The following is a 16,370-nucleotide window of genomic DNA, read 5'->3' on the forward strand; positions in this document are numbered from 1 at the left end:
TAAAAAAATTCCCCCCCCCCCCCCCCCCCCAAAAAAAAAAAAAAAAAAAAAACACTTTTCGCCTCTACTTCTACTGCAACAATTTTCATCAATCCCATTAACTTGTTTTTGTTAAACCTGGTTGAGATGGCAAGACCATTAACTTAATTTACTTCCATCAGGATTCCTGCAATTTCAAAGGCACTGTTTCTTACTATCACTAGTGTTACTTAAAAATATGCACATTAGTGTCTGTGACCCTTTCTTAGGCTTGATTCTTGGCTCTCTTGCATGCAAACATCAATTCCAGTAGTAGTATTAAGAATCATTACCTACCACCTAAAATGCTTGGACTCGGGTACGGGTACATATCAAAGCGTCGGATATTTTATTTTCTAAAATGTGGGATACGGAAACATGGCTGAAAAGAGTCCAAATTTAGGACAAGGGTACGTGGGTACGTTTTTTAAACTTCAATTTTCATTTTTAGATTTTTTTTTTTTATTGTCGTATTTTTTGAATTAAAAATGATTAATTTTATTAAACTAAAATATGTGTGGCGTAAAAATAATTACATTATTAACCCACTCATATCCATTACCCAAACTCCAATTAAATCCATCCATATCCAATATCCATATTATTAACCCAATAAAAATGGCCCAAACTCCAATTAAATCCATCCACATTCATATTGTTAACCCAACCCACCTCCATACTATTAGCCCCAATAAAATGGCCCAACCCCAATTGAACCCAAATCTCTTCTTTCATTCCTATCTCTCCGTCTTCCACTCTTCCTTCTTCTCCTTCACAATTTTAGGATTCCAACGGAAGACAGCCAGCAAATTTATTTTGGACCAAGGATCGTCGGCGCTAACCTGCTATTTCTTTACACACATCTTCCATCTCCGGCCAATAAGGTAAATCTTCAATTTTTCTTAAGATTTCTTGTGAGTTCGATTGAAATTGGAAGAATCGGACCCGTATTCCGTACCGGTACCCGTGTCGTGTCGACAGGGGTACTTTGGCCGGAATGAAGAGTCCGAGCATCACAGCCTACCCCACTACCAAAAATAATATTTATTAACAATGGTTTCAACTCAAAAAAGTTCTATTCTTCGCAGCAATCCATGTTCCAAGTCTTGATAGAAGCTCGGTATATAACCCCGACGGCACCATGGGGGCATTGCCATATTCACACAAACTATTTCCTGCTAAACAATTGAACCCACTGTAGACCATACTAATAGCATTAACTTAGACACCAGTTTTAGGACCAAGAACATGCCGTTGTCCCAAATTCTATAGTCATTAACAATAATGTTACTGGAGTCTTTTAGTAATTTGTAAAGCTTAACAGCAGATAAAACGCCATATTGAAATTGTCACAAGCCCATACCTGGGCCTCGGCAATAAGGGAAATTGTTTCCATAAGCCAGCCATCAACTACTAAAGGTTACTACTTACATATCAAGCAATCACTGAATGGCTTCAGAATTGAACTGTTAGATACTTTAATGAGATAAGGCTTAATTATCATGTCAATGAGATTAAATAAGATTACAAAGATCGTCGAAGATTACGACTTTGCATCTATTTTATCATTATACTCGTATTTTATATAGATAGATTGTTTTTATCATATTTAAATTATAAGTTACCATTAGTTAATATTGTAATTGATTGCTACCATATTTAGTGGTGATTTTAGTTCTATATAATGAGATAACCTCTCACATCGAGGGGAATCAAGTCTTATTGAGTATATTTGACATGGTATCAGAGCTAGATCCATAGAATTTTCTCTCATTTTCTTAGCTATATTTTTCTCACGGTGGAAGGAACAAAAGCTCCTTTTTTGCTCCTCCCGTCCAGTCTTCTGGGTATTTGGATAGTTTTCTTAGTTGCTTCATTAGCACCCTTTTTGCATTGTTTCTAGTTGGTAGCCTGTTGAACCAAATCCATGATAGTGATTGTTAAGGCAACATTAAAAAGATAATTAGGTTATTTGGGATTGAACAATATCTCAAGCAAAATCAATCTACAAGTATCAATTATACCTCAAATCCCAACACGACACTGCTTTGGCCCACTGGTTAATGATCTTGATCTTCCATTACAAGGAAATCCAACAGCCGAATCCCTGCAAAACACTTCAGCAATCTGTTTCTCGTCGTCCATCCCTTTCCCTCGAGCCTAACCCCTAAAAGCATCTTCAAGTTGAACACCACATTCCCATTCTCGTCCCTCTCATTATTTATCCTTCAGAAATTGGCCTTCAATGACGTCTCATTTTCAACTTGAGTGCATCTTCTTCAGAAATTATAGCTAGCTCCACCACGATGTGGCGACTTTGTTGGCAGAAAATAAATTAAAGGGAACAAGTCGGCGGGTTGACTGTTTGTGGGCTATGTATGGGTTTTGGGCTTTGTAGGTAAAGTTATTTGGGCCATTTTGTTTGTGGGCTTGGCGTTGGGTATGAATATTGGGCCAGAGTATTTGGTTTTGCTGGGCTGTTTTCTTAGTATGTTGGTCTTATTATTGAGCTAAAGTATTAAGACAAATTATTGGCTTACAGTAAGTATATCAAGGATTGACATTTGGGTTGGATTGTGGCTTGGCTGCCCCTTACAGTTGGACCTTTGAGGTTTTTTTTCCCCAGATAATTGCTGTGGATTGTTGGGTTTTATTTAATATTCTTGGCCAGCGATATATTGCTCAATTTTTGTTTGGTGCATTGGCTGTTAGAGCTTTTGTTGAAACACTAATTATGTGTTCGACAAAGTTCTCCCGACAAGAGCTCACTGTGTGCGTCAGCACACTTCGTAAATTTCTTTTGGAAATTCTTCTTAGGGTGTGAGCTCTCTGGATGTCCTTGGGGTTGCTTTAGAGTAGTTCTTGGTTGTTTCTACACTATTTGTTGTTCTTGGTATCTCACTGTCATTAATTTTCGTAGATGGTTGCTTCGATTTGAATTTCTTCTTCATGGGCACAAATATTGTCACCATTGCAGTTCTTGATTGCAAATTGATGTTTTTAACAACATTAATTTGAGGGGATGTCAATTAGATTGAACAAGATTATGGAGATCGTCGAAGATTATAGCTTTACATCTATTTTATAATTATAATTGTATAATATATAGATGGATTATTTTTACCATATTTAAATTATAGGTGACCATTAGTTAATATTGTAATTGATTGCTACCATATTTAGTGGTAATTTTAGTTCTATGTAATGAAAGAACCTCTCACGTTAAGAGGCATTGAGTCTTATTGAATATATTTGCTGACATCTCATAAACCACAAGTTTAGACGATATTTTAATCTCAACAACTTTTAGCAGAATATGATGAGGATAAGAAAGAATTTTAGAATAACTTTAAACCATGCTTTCGAAGTGAATAGCATTAAAAAGAGAAAAAAATGTAGTCTTAGTTCAGTACCTCATGTTTGTAAGCCTCAATAAAAATCAAGACAGGATTCATCACAGTGAAACCCATTTCATAAATTGCCTTTTGTGTTCGAGGTTCTGAGGCACTTGCAACCCCACGAAGCCGCTCCAACAAGCAACTAACCTATGGCATGTCATGATATGATATTAACCATATTGTTTTAGAGTATCTGCAAATTGAATGGATAATATTTAAATTGTCCTTACCAACAAAAGAACATCTGGCTGTTGAGCAATATGTTTGAGATCATTCTTGCATGACAACTCCACCAAATTAGCTGTCATATGGTTCGTCAAACTTTTTATATACCTATAAATAATTGTAAATCGTGATCAGGTAGTATTGCAATAAAAATATCTGCAACTGAAAAGAATGAGATACAAGTGGAGAAGAAACCCAAATATATACTAACTGATTTGATGCCTCGGACGTTTTCATGCCAGAAGCTGCAAGAGCAAGTGTCTCAGCCAGTGAACGCTGAAACGGATGAAAGACAAAGTTACACTTTTCAATGAGAACATTAAAAGGCATCTGTATTGTTATGTTAAACCACCTAATCTAAAAGCTCAAGCATTTAGAAGGAAGAGGAATTTATTTATTATAATTTTGTAATTGTTCCCTCACATACTCATTTTTCATCAAAAGTGGCCTTACACATGAACAATTTTTGTAAATGGGTGAAAGCGAGACTTGATTTTATTATGTTTGCTTGCTTAATACTATGTTAAACCACGTTATCTAAAAGCTCAAATTATTGGAGAGGAGATGATTTATTCATTTATATTTGGAAGAAGAGTTTGATCAGGCGAGTGACTATGGGGTTCCCCCGGTTTCAAAGGCTAAAAGCAACTGTAGTTGAACCAATAGTACTAGGAATAGATAGAAGAATCCCAAATGCTTATATTCCAAATGTCAATTCATTTATATCTCCAACATTCCCCTCACGTGTAGACCATAATCATTTCTTATGACCTAACATGTTGAATTTTCAAGATTAGGTGGTGATAAGACGTAAAACTGGGTCCTCACCTCTCCATGCTCTGCTACCAGTTAAACCACATCTTCATAAAGCTTAAATTGTTAGAGATAAGAATTTATATGTTTATACTCTATCTTCAACTCATTGTTTAGCGAAATGAAAAAAGGATCAAGTCAAGGAAGAAGAGCAAAAACAGAGAAAGATGCATACTTTGCTGCTACCTGAACACATGCAAATGTGCCAAATGTATAATGGAAAATACCTACTATAATTAATGGGTCTCTCAGTTTCCTCCATTTACAAGTCAAATATGGGGATACGATACATAAGTTAAGATGCACCCATTTTCTTCTTCTAACTTCAATGCCTTGTATGTAACTACACTATTACCGGTTTTAATGGAAGGAAAGAGTAACATTATTTTAATGGAATGAAAAAATGGGTGCAAGTCAAGGAAGAAACACGAAAACATAGAGAAAGTGTGCATGGTTTGCTTCTAATAAAACCCTCATGCAAATGGAAAATAGCTCCTGTAACCTTTGGATGCTGTCGCTTGGCTTTATTCTATGCATGAATCAGATATAGGAACACATAAACTAGAGCACCTATTTTCTTCCTCCAATAGATATTCTTTATATATACAGTCACCATAAGAACACAATAAAATTAGAATAAATTACCTGGTGAGAAGCGTTTAATGAGAACAAACCCCTTTCATTAGCAAAAACATTTGCTAAGTCACGCCATGACTCCTGCAAAATAAGTTACCAGAGGTTAAACAAAAATTTCTAATAGAGGTCTGAAATGAGTATTAAAATAAAAATACAGGAATTTCGTGATATGCTCAATGTAACAACGTTCACTCAGTCAAAATTGCAGTATTACTTTTTTCATATCAAGAAGCACAAAAGCCTGTTGCCAATCATTAACTAACGATGTTTTCTGAAGTACATAATGGACACAAAAGCTGAAAGTATTGCAGGATTGAAGTGTGTAGAAATCATGGTTAAGTATGGTCTTCCACACAGGGTGAGTTAAGAAAATAAAGGGCGAGAGAAAATCTGAATTTTGAAAATTAGCAAGTCGAATGAAGGGAGTATAAAGAACCAGAAGTGGAGGTAGGCAAAGTACTGGACCAACTGGTCTGGTTCTGCTTCGATTTTAATATATATAGCTGAAAACATGGTCTACCCGAACATATTTTTTTTATATATAGTGACTGGTGCCGATCTCATAGAATAACACCCAGCATAGACTAGGCAGAAGAAAGTGAACATGGCGAAAGAAAATGAATGGTTCAAAATCTTCCTCCTCCAGTTGTTCTCAGGGGGAAAAACCCTAATTTTCTTATGCCACAGTCCATTGCTGCCCCGGACACCGTCTGACGAGCAAGAAATCTCCATGACACAGTTCCTCTTTGAATATTGCTAAGCTAATTAATTCTCTATTTGTTTTATGTTCCTTTAATACAATCTGCACAAAAACCTTTTACCATTTTACGGTTTGAGTATTGGGTTTTGATAAGGACTGACCTACCATTAAGAAGATTTAAGCATTTGAAAATCTGCCTCTCTTCATCTGGAATGTGGAGGATGAGATCAAAAATGTCATATCTTTTATAATTCTATAAGGTATCTATCTAGTGAATTACAATGTTCTATTTTTTCCCTTATAAGCCCCAAGATTTAATTAAATAGTTGGTGCTGAAGCAGAACTGAAATTCTTGAAATGAGAATCAATTTAAAGAACTTTAAGTTTAAAAATATTTGAATTGTATTGAAAGTGATTATTGAGAAGTGTGCAAGCCTATGTCTATCTATATAGGCAATTTAATTCTCGAATCCTAACGACCAAAGTAATTAAAATTCTGGGGGTGAACCTAATCCAACAAGAGGAAGAAATCGTATTCTATTCAAGAAAGAAGATAAAATACTATCACAACAATGAATCATACTTGGAATAAATCCATATCCTATTTATTATGAGATTGTCCAGAAAACTTGACCTCAAGTGATAAATAGTATCCAAAGATATATGCAACAATGAATGTAGATGAAATAGTCATATACACAGGAAGATCAATCTTGTAGGCATTATATCCAATACTCTTCCATACACAAAAGGACCAATCTTCTCATCTTTCTGTTTACTATTGCAATAGGATTTTTGTTCAAAATCAAAAAGAGGAGATAAAGTGGGAAACATACGAAAATCATTAGCTTGACTGGGGATAGAGCATAAGGGTACCATATCTATTGATAAAATAAACACAAATGATATTGCATTCATTTGTTAAAAACAATTTGAAGAATTTGAAATGTGATGTTATAGTTTTAAATGGCTCTTATTTGCATGTACGATGTTCTGCACATAGTCAATTTGATCGTTGTAAAATATTGAATGCAAAAGACTTCCCCTACAAAATTCAAATTCTTAACGTTAGATAGTGTATTGAATTCAAAAAAGCATTTAAAGGAATGGAGGAAGAGGATGAATTCCATTGTAAAAATTTTTATGAGTGTGAGGGTTGAAAAAAAAGAGAAGCCACCACTAAGTGATGGTTGGAAGAAAGCCAGAAATCCAACATTTTAAGAACCTTTTATGAACTCACTTTGCAATTTAATGCTTCTACACGTGTTACCTCCAATCTTTACTTCAAAGAAGTTCATAAAATTGAGCAATTTTTGAAGATAAGGACTGACAAGCAAGATCCTTCTCTAAGTAGTATGGCAAGAAACATTTAGACTAAATTTGACAAATATTACGTTAATGTAGATAAAAATAAATAATATTTTGATAGTTGCAGTCACGCTTGATCCTAGATATAAACTAAAATTTGTTGTATATGCAGTCTAAGCCAAAAAAAAAATGAAGTCATGGAATTATTGTTTTCTTTATATACCCAGTAGAAGGGATTGGATTGCACAAATGATGGAGCTAGTGGAAGTAGTGATTTCAACAACAAAGTCACTTAGATAGAGAGTTCTAATGATGATAATGGAATGGCTTTAATAATTTTGATTTTGGTACGAGATGTTGAAAACTAGCCTAATCGAATTGTCCAGAAAAGACAAGATATAGATATATAGAATGGAATTCCCCGACGATTATGCTAATGCAAAATTCGATATTTTGAATCAGTGGAAGATCAATAGATAAAGAACTAAAACTTTGTTTGACGTTGAAATAGATGTGCCTTCTATTCATGTATCTGTAGTTGCTTCCGAGAAAAATGGAGGGCGCTTTAATTTTATACGCAAAATTGGTTATTGGGAGCATCTAAACTTTTTAGAGTACCCCCAAATAGAGTTTGCATTGAAGAAACGAGTTCTATGAGAAATGGATGGAACGTAAATTCATAAATGTTATATTGTTACTATTTATTTGGTTATTCATGTAAGCTTGTGAATGAATTTTATTAGACAATATTTTGAAACAAGCTGGGACTTGTTCGTGCTTATAAATTTGAAATATGTTGGTTTGTTAATTTGGTTAATGTTCAGTGATTTTGGCATCTTGTGGTTAAGCGTGGTGTTTGTTAATATTACATTTTAATCTTGCAATTAGTTTGAGATGTTTGGTTCATTTTTAATGCTTTGATGCTTATTTTGGTTTTAAAAAATTGTTTTGTTGCATTGGAGATGTTTAATTAATTTATATTGATTGCATTGGAGGTATTTATAGTTCAATTGCATTGGAGATATCTGCATGAGTTAGACATTGGTTCCATCTCTATTATGGAACCGAACCGACCAAACTGGAACCAATAGTTCTGTTGCAGTTCAGTTCCATAATTTAGTTCTGTTGCAGTTCAGTTCCATAATTAAATTATGGAACCAAAGGTTTCATTCTAAGATACCTATTGGGACTCAATTAGGTTCAGATCTCTTTGAAAGTGGAGCGAACCCAACCGTGGCCACCCTTAACCAGCAACTACAAACTCCTAATCAGGTAAACATCCTCAAAACAACAAATCCTGCTTCCATCCTCCAAATTGCCCCACCCCTGCAGGGTGACCAATCCCGAAGAAAAATATGTCTAACGGACTGTTAAGGCTTCTCTTCCAGGCGAAACTACCATCTTCCGGCCAAAAGTTCTTCTAAACCCAACCCAACCCAAACCAAATTATAGTGGAAAAATGGAACCACCCAGTATGCGAAAGAATTCATGAAATTTTTTGCATGAAGTGAAATGCAACTGACCAAAGAAACAAGATGTGAAATAACATTTTTTCGTCGAACTAGTCCATGAAGTAACTGGTAACATGTAAGTCCCTGTCATGACAAACAGAAGCTGACATTAACCGGTGCGTGTCTTTCACCTTCTTTACAGGTGCAAACCATCAATAAATAACTATAGATTACATACCTGCAGGTCCTTCTCCCCAGGGTATGAAACAAGTGTAGTCAAGGAGATTCGAATAATAATATCAAGCACAAGTTTTCCCTGGTTATACTCGCCAAAAAACCTAAGCAGTGCATTTTTGGAGTGTTCTAAACGAACTTGGGCATCATTATTATTTTCACCACTTTTATTTCCTTTATATTCTTCAGGTGGCATCAGGTATGTTGAAGACCATCTTGCAAGGAACCATATAACTGCCTGCAGATTATCAGGTCATATACGTTAAATATGAAAGCAACCATGATAAAATCTCTTTTGTCAAAGCATAAGAATAAACATAATAAATATATACAATTTGAATTCCCAAGTTCAGAACATGTAAGGCCATAACTATCTAGTTTCTCTCTCTTAATGCATCAAGTACCAATGTGGGGCATTTGACATTCAGAGAAGAGTATGCAAACATGCCTGATATATTGTCCTCATTACAAACATAGGCATTTTTTTGCCACAAAAAGATGAGAACCAAAAATATTACTTGATCTTACCCATAGACACACCCCATAGTTGAAGGTTAAAAATATTACAATTCGATTTTGGACATGTGCCCATATCCAATGCTAATATACGAGATTGAAAAATGCAGCCAAGAGAAATATATTGATGAAAAGAAAATCCACCATTTCAGGTTAGTTTCCAATTGTTACTGCAATTGGTATTTGTTTATATGTTTTCTGGTTGATGTATGGTAGCTTTTCTTGGCTTGATTATTGGTTTGTTCTTTTTCAGGTTGATGTGTGTTTTCTCAATGATAGATTTTTTACATCAAATTATAGTGGCTTCCCGTGGAGAATGTGGAACCACAGATTCTTCACTGAGATGGCCGGTATACCTGAAGATATAAAATAGAAGTACATTGTCTAATTACAGTTAAAAAATGAAGTAAGATCATTAAACTAATGTTTTCAAACAATATTTTTTTATCAGATTAAAAAAAAAAATTGTGCCACGTCATATTATGCTTATGGGATATCTTCAATTGAAACTAGCAAGAAAAACAAAACCTTAAAGTATTGTGTTAAAAAGGATGAATAATTTCCTAACAAAATTAAATCTATACTATTTCAAGTTCTGGAAACTTTCAACATTCCAAAACAAATAACTTCTCTCCAGACTAAACAATCTGAAGAGGCATACTCCTATTAAACCATGTTCCACGAGCTAAGTGGCACAACACACTCATTCAATGATCCTGAACGATCTGCATTCCAGGGACTTTCAATGCAATTGCATAGGAAAAGTGGAGATAACTAAAACAGACAAAAAAGAGAAAGGGAGAAAATATATGTACCTCCATAAGTCTAGGACTGAAAAATGATGTTCTCATGTCTGGATCCAAACTTTGCTCAGCGAACCTAATGATTGAACTACAATTTTGGCAAAGTAAAATAAGCTTATCAAATGGAGAGAGAAATTTGAAAATCACAATTAAGGAAGGAAAAAAATGATTCGAACAGTGCCTTAAATTCTTCATCTTTAAGCACTTCTCTTGAAATTAAAATGACGTTGTTCATCATCCAAGATCAAGTTCAAGAAGCATTTTGATCCCACCATTTATTGTTCTTCAAGAAACAATGCTTATATACCAAAGCTGAGCATTTAGCAGAAGCAAATATGAGGAAACCCATTTGATTCAGTACTGTGAAACCCAACTCGAAGATTATTTTTCAACGCTTGAAGGGGATGATTCTTATAGCTGAGGGCCTATTTGAACTCAAAGAACTTTAAAAAAGGCCCCAAAGGAGGAAATAGCGAGAATGATTATTGAATGTTAAATCTCTTGTTGGATATTTGCACAGAATTGCAACAATCACAAAGCGAAGAAGGCATGCAAGGGATCAATGAAGCATGCTTATGCAAAGATAAAAGGGCCAGTGCCTTGTCCGATCCCAGACTAGTTGCTCAAGATGTACGATGAACTCGAGGAAGAGGAGAAAGCTGGAATGCAAGATTTAACCTTGACAAGATAAGTTAGAGCCAGAGGATGATCCCTAACTTGGTCTTCCAACACCTGATCATGAGACAGGCAGGTGTTTATTGTGCTGGTTAGTAGTCCGATGTGACGTACCTAGTAGAAGATTATGGAAAATGTATTATGTGGTTCCGGATTGCTGGTTGGTGGGAAGGTGTCGAAGAATTTCTGATGTCAACAGAAAGACATCTGGACTGTAAAGAGAGTGTCACTGATTGTATGATACAAGAGGTGCAATAGATGTCATGAATAGAGTTTGTTTTGGTTATTAGTCCTATGTGGAATGAAACTAGTAGAAGGTTATGGGAATGAATAGATTGAGTAGTTGTGGATTCATGGTTAGTGGGAAGTTGTCGAACAGTATCTTATGTCAAAATCTCTGTTGAACTTTGCAGTGTATGATTGTATGATAAGGGAAATCAGATTCAGCCTTACGATGAAAACTAATTTAGAATCAATGGTTTCAAAACTTTCACACTGTAGTATTTGTATAACATTTATGTTCACAGTAAACATAAAGAATGTACGGATGTAAAGATTTTGCTTCCACTTCCACACATCCTCTACATGGCTAACATCTTTAGCATCTAAGAGAGAAGTACCATGTATGATAATTTCCAACTAAACAGCTGACAATTATTCAGCACATACTGTAAGGCTTTATTATAAGTGATACCAATACTAAACCTTTACTCAAATAGAGAGAACAACACGGCATTATGGCCATTTCTCAAGTCGCTTCATAGCATATGTAGACTTTGATTTCAACATACAAGACCATAAAATAGAACATGACTCGTGTCTTAATAATTGATTTGGTCCTCGAGTGAGTTAGAAGTAGTTGATCGCATATTAAAAAAACTTTTACAAAGTCTAAAAAAGGCAGTTAAAACAAAGCTAATAATAATTTCACCATCATTATGGAATTTCGGGCAAGCATCACCACTCTTAAATCGGCCATAACTCAATCAACCTTTAAGCATTGTGACTCAAGTTCCTAAATGCTCAATGGACAAAGGCCCAACAGCGAGGCAGTCCAAATTCACCACAAAGTAACAAACTGGTTTAAAAATAAATGTAACACCAGAATTATTCGATCCAAGAAAAATGGAAACTCCAACATAAATTAAGCCCCCCCACAGTTTTTAACCCAAATTAAGCTTCATCTATACAAGACACATGATCAAGTCAAAGTAGGGAAGATTTCACACATTCATTCAGATTCAGACAAACTACAAACTACAAACTACCTCCACTCAGTTTAGCTGCAGTCCAAAAAAAAAAAAGTTTCGGAAATACTTTGAAAATTGATTTCTTGTCACATTGACAGCCACGTTTATAAAATTAGCAGATTAAATTTTGTCATTCATCATATAAAGCAATAAGTTTTTCTTATTCAAAAAGAGAAAACTCCTAAGGAAGATATGAAAATAACAGATTACAGAAACTAGCATGATTAACTAGCTTAATCAAGAGCATAACTAAGCCAGCAGAAACTCCTTTCCATCCTGTTGGAAATAACAGTTGGCAATTACTCTTTGAAATATGAATCAATATTGACACATCAGGGATGTCAGTTCAGGCTTTTCAAGTATTGGACCAAGTCAGAATAAATATATGGCCTTCCAAATGGTTCGAAATTAGAAGAATGAAGCCAGTTTGACATAATCCATTTAAATGGAATCACCCTCTTTCAGAGGTAATAAAGAAGCACAAGCAGACAACTTACCCAGAGAGAATAACAACTGGATGTTTGTCTGCATCCACATCCGTAAATTGAGCTTGTATCTCCTTCGGCACCTAAACATTTCATTTAATAATGATTAAAATAATATACCTAAAACCAGTCCTTCGCACTACAAAGTCAGAACAGTGAAACAGAAACCAGATATAGCTAAAGAACATCTTTCTATGGCCTGATATAACTTGAAGATAAGGAAAATCTCCAGAGAGGGGGAGAGGAAGGGACTGACTCAGCTTTCTCGACCAAGGAAACAAGAATGATTAATCTATTCCAGAACAGATAGAGCACATGTAGATTACATTAAATAAAAAATCCAGAATATTTAAAGAATCGAAAGCTGAAAATCTCTTCTTCACAAGTTATAAACTGCAAGTTGGCTTTCACTACTGGATCAATTGTTAACACTGAACTAGCACTGTTTGATAAATAGTTCATAAAATAAAGGGTAAAGTTTATAGAAAGCCATAAACTATATACATATAGCAGAATGTCTGATGCAGAGAACAATACATATGTAAACGAAAAATACATTAGCAGAGGCACACAGAGAAGTCAAATTTGATTGAAGCATCTACTAAGACTGACTCAAGTACCCTCCAGGAAGAAAAACCATCATAAGAACTGTAGAACGTGGTAGCAAGCAATAAAAAATACAGTGAAAAATGAAACCATATTACCAAGGGTGTTTCACCCTGTCCTTCATCTGCCAAAACGTGCCCAGTTATCAGTAACAGTGAGTAAAGTTCTTCCAAAGTTTCCGTTGGATCGGTTGTGCCTCTGCCCTACATTTGATATGAAATTACAAGAGAAGCAAGTGCAATAGAAAGCTGTTATTTGTGCATCTATTATCACTGCAATACTAGCGTATATACAAGAATAAGATAAAATGTTGTGCATTTATTATAACCATGTTAAGGAGATAAAATGTAGAAGAAGGAAAAATGTCCATAAGAGGAGTGTCGCCAAGATGAGGATGTTAGATGGATGTTTACGCATTACATGGACAAACTAAGAAACAGGGATATAACAAGTGGAGGAGCTACCAAATGAGGATAGATTAAGATTATGACAACCTAGACAGCTTGAGCATGTCTTCTCTTATTCATAGAAGCAATGGAATAGAACATGTTAGAAATGTAGGGGTAGAACAAGATCAACATTGATTGATGTGGTAGCAAAAGACTTGAATTCATTGAACATTTCAAATGAGGTAAATATGGATAGAACGCAATAGTGAATAGCACTTGTGTAGCCAATCCAGTAATAAGATCAGATTATTGTTGTACCTAAGAGCACATTTTCTATCTATGAGAAGAAGTGAACATTTATGACTTACAATTACATTTTTCTTTGACATCAAGTTTCCAGAATTTTGTAGTAGTTTAGGAGTTTTAAATGTGTAATCTTTACCTACACGAGTGTTCAGATAGAGAGGAATGCGCATATTTCAAGTACCAATGTCCCTTATGGTCATGTTCATGTTGAAATCAAAGATGGTATGGGTAAGAAAATTTCATCCATGCCATTGTATTGGAAGTTAGGACTCATCTATATTATGCACTTTAATATGAGGCAATTTTACTGGCATCTTTGTGAACCAAAAAAAATAATAATAATAATTAAAATTAAAAATAAAAAAAAAATTAAAGATTACCATGCAGGAAAGTCCCATGAAATTTTGAAAGAATAATATAACCAGAAACAAAGTGGTAGCAAATGGCTGTATGAGAAGCTATCACTTTGACTACTACAGAGCTACCTTATGATTCAGTGGTAATATACCTGATGAAGCCTTGTAATACGCTCTGAGAAAAGTGTGGTGAGTAAAGGGATTGTGGCGCCACTAGCTGCTCGAGCAATAAGAGCATAGGAGCTCAATCGTTCATCCATAGCTATATAAAGAACAGAAATGAAGCATGATCAGAGATGCAATAGTAATGTTAAAGATGATGAAAACACTACTAACAGCAATTGCAATCATAATTAAAAATTTTAATTAATTAGCTTAGCATGTACCAGAAATAGAAGCATGGAGGTAATCATATTCATTATCGTCGCTGAAGGCTGATGCAGAAGCAGCTATAACAAAATAATGTGTAAGAACAATATAATCCAAAAATTATTATAAAACAATTATGGCCCCCATTTGGTTGGGATTAAAATCAGATTTTTGTAGATTTTGATAAAAACTGATGAGATGTATGGTTGAAAAGTTGTGAGTCTCCTAAAATGTGCGGTTAAAATTAATAGTTAACTTTGAGTTGATTTCAATCCCTACCAAACAGGAGCATGGTATTGAGCACATAAGTTACCCTTTAACTCAGACTCTACTATAATTGCAAAGAGATTTGCTGCAGCACTAATTCCTTCTGGTGGAAGCAAATCATTATGTCCACTACTATCCAACCGCTGCAATACCAATAAAATAAATTTATGCGGATAGCTACAATAGCATGATTTCTCATTGAAGACAACAAGCTACATATACAGCTAAAAACTCCCAGGGATTATATAAAAAATTAAACACATACAATTAACACCAACAAAATAAAAGGAAAAGATAAAAAAAAATAAATAAATAAATATGGTGAACCTATATTTTTCAGAATGATTTGATAACATCAACCTGTTTTATGGGAAAATAAAACTTCACATTCATAATACCTAAGGAATAAAGGTAATAGTAAAAAACATCTTTTACCATGAACACCAATTTATTGGTACCCGTTAAGTTGCCACCATGAGAGAACAGCCAACACTGATATTAATTAAAAGCTGACACCACCTACCAACCTCTACTCCTCAAAACCAATAGAAAATGTCGATGACTTTCTCTCCAGAACAAAAAATGGCAGAACCACCACTACCAGCGCCACTAAACTAGATAAAGGTAAACATAGCTACTCACACTGCCATAAAAATCTGACACTAGCATACCATGTTCATACTTCAACAAGACCATAAAAGCTCATCAAAGGCTTCCCAGATCCAGATACAAATTAGAAACAAGAAATTGGTTCCAAATCCTGTCGTAAGATTATAGGAACTTTGAGAGAATCTACTTCGGATTTCCTCCATTCTTCGCCTTATAAATGGTGGAATCTAGTCCCTTTCTGGTTACTAAAAATTATAAACCAGTTATGAGAAGTTTCATGGACTTCCATACATTCCTTCAAAAATCCCATGAGAAAGCATTCCAACCTTCGATATACAATATTCAACCAACACCCATTTTTCTTAAAAATTCTGTCTAAAGACTCTAAACTAAGTCTTGTACACAAAAATCAAGGGCCCATTTGGTTTGCTTTCAATTTTGAGTTCATTTTCAGTTTTTTTATTTTGAGGGTCTATTTTGAAATTACTAAAAATATATTTGGTTTGTAATTCTTCAAAACTTTTTCTCAAAACAGAAAAGTACAAAACATGTTTGGTTTGAAATTTTGAGATATTGTTTACTTATATTTTATTTCATGAAATTTGATTATTTAGTAAATAGAACAATTTTATGTTCATATATTATCAAATATTATATATAAATATTTCAAAGTTGGTGAATCTTAAATTTTTATTTTTTTTCACTACAAAATAAAATAAATAATAATTAATAAGTTAAGTTGACAAGATACAAATAAAAATTAATGATGCAGACTCAGAATTTTTGTGTTCTATATATATATATATATATATATATATATATATATATAGAGAGAGAGAGAGAGAGAGAGAGAGAGAGAGAGAGAGAGAGTTTTTATTTTAAATAACCAATAAGAGATTGAACTTCCCTTTTTTTTTGAATTGTTATTTTTCTAGAATTTTTTAGAATTTAATTTT

At 34.3% G+C, this 16,370-nt stretch overlaps 1 protein-coding gene across 1 annotated transcript in view; it reads right to left on the reverse strand.

The window, feature by feature from the left end:
* The window catches only part of LOC111376915 (exportin-4), a 44,557-nt gene that overhangs the window by 6,896 nt on the left and 21,291 nt on the right, over positions 1-16,370 (reverse strand). Inside the window, exons 20-31 of the mRNA XM_022999926.1 lie at positions 14,852-14,948; positions 14,556-14,618; positions 14,322-14,431; positions 13,217-13,321; positions 12,525-12,595; positions 10,115-10,190; positions 8,788-9,021; positions 8,622-8,693; positions 5,100-5,171; positions 3,853-3,917; positions 3,647-3,749; positions 3,432-3,563 (exon numbers count right to left, since the gene is read on the reverse strand). Coding sequence (XP_022855694.1) covers positions 3,432-3,563; positions 3,647-3,749; positions 3,853-3,917; positions 5,100-5,171; positions 8,622-8,693; positions 8,788-9,021; positions 10,115-10,190; positions 12,525-12,595; positions 13,217-13,321; positions 14,322-14,431; positions 14,556-14,618; positions 14,852-14,948 — 1,200 coding nt within the window. The remainder of the gene's footprint in view (positions 1-3,431; positions 3,564-3,646; positions 3,750-3,852; positions 3,918-5,099; positions 5,172-8,621; positions 8,694-8,787; positions 9,022-10,114; positions 10,191-12,524; positions 12,596-13,216; positions 13,322-14,321; positions 14,432-14,555; positions 14,619-14,851; positions 14,949-16,370) is intronic.

Source organism: Olea europaea, unplaced genomic scaffold (genome assembly GCF_002742605.1).
Source record: "Olea europaea var. sylvestris unplaced genomic scaffold, O_europaea_v1 scaffold1576, whole genome shotgun sequence".
Classification (NCBI taxonomy): domain Eukaryota; kingdom Viridiplantae; phylum Streptophyta; class Magnoliopsida; order Lamiales; family Oleaceae; genus Olea; species Olea europaea.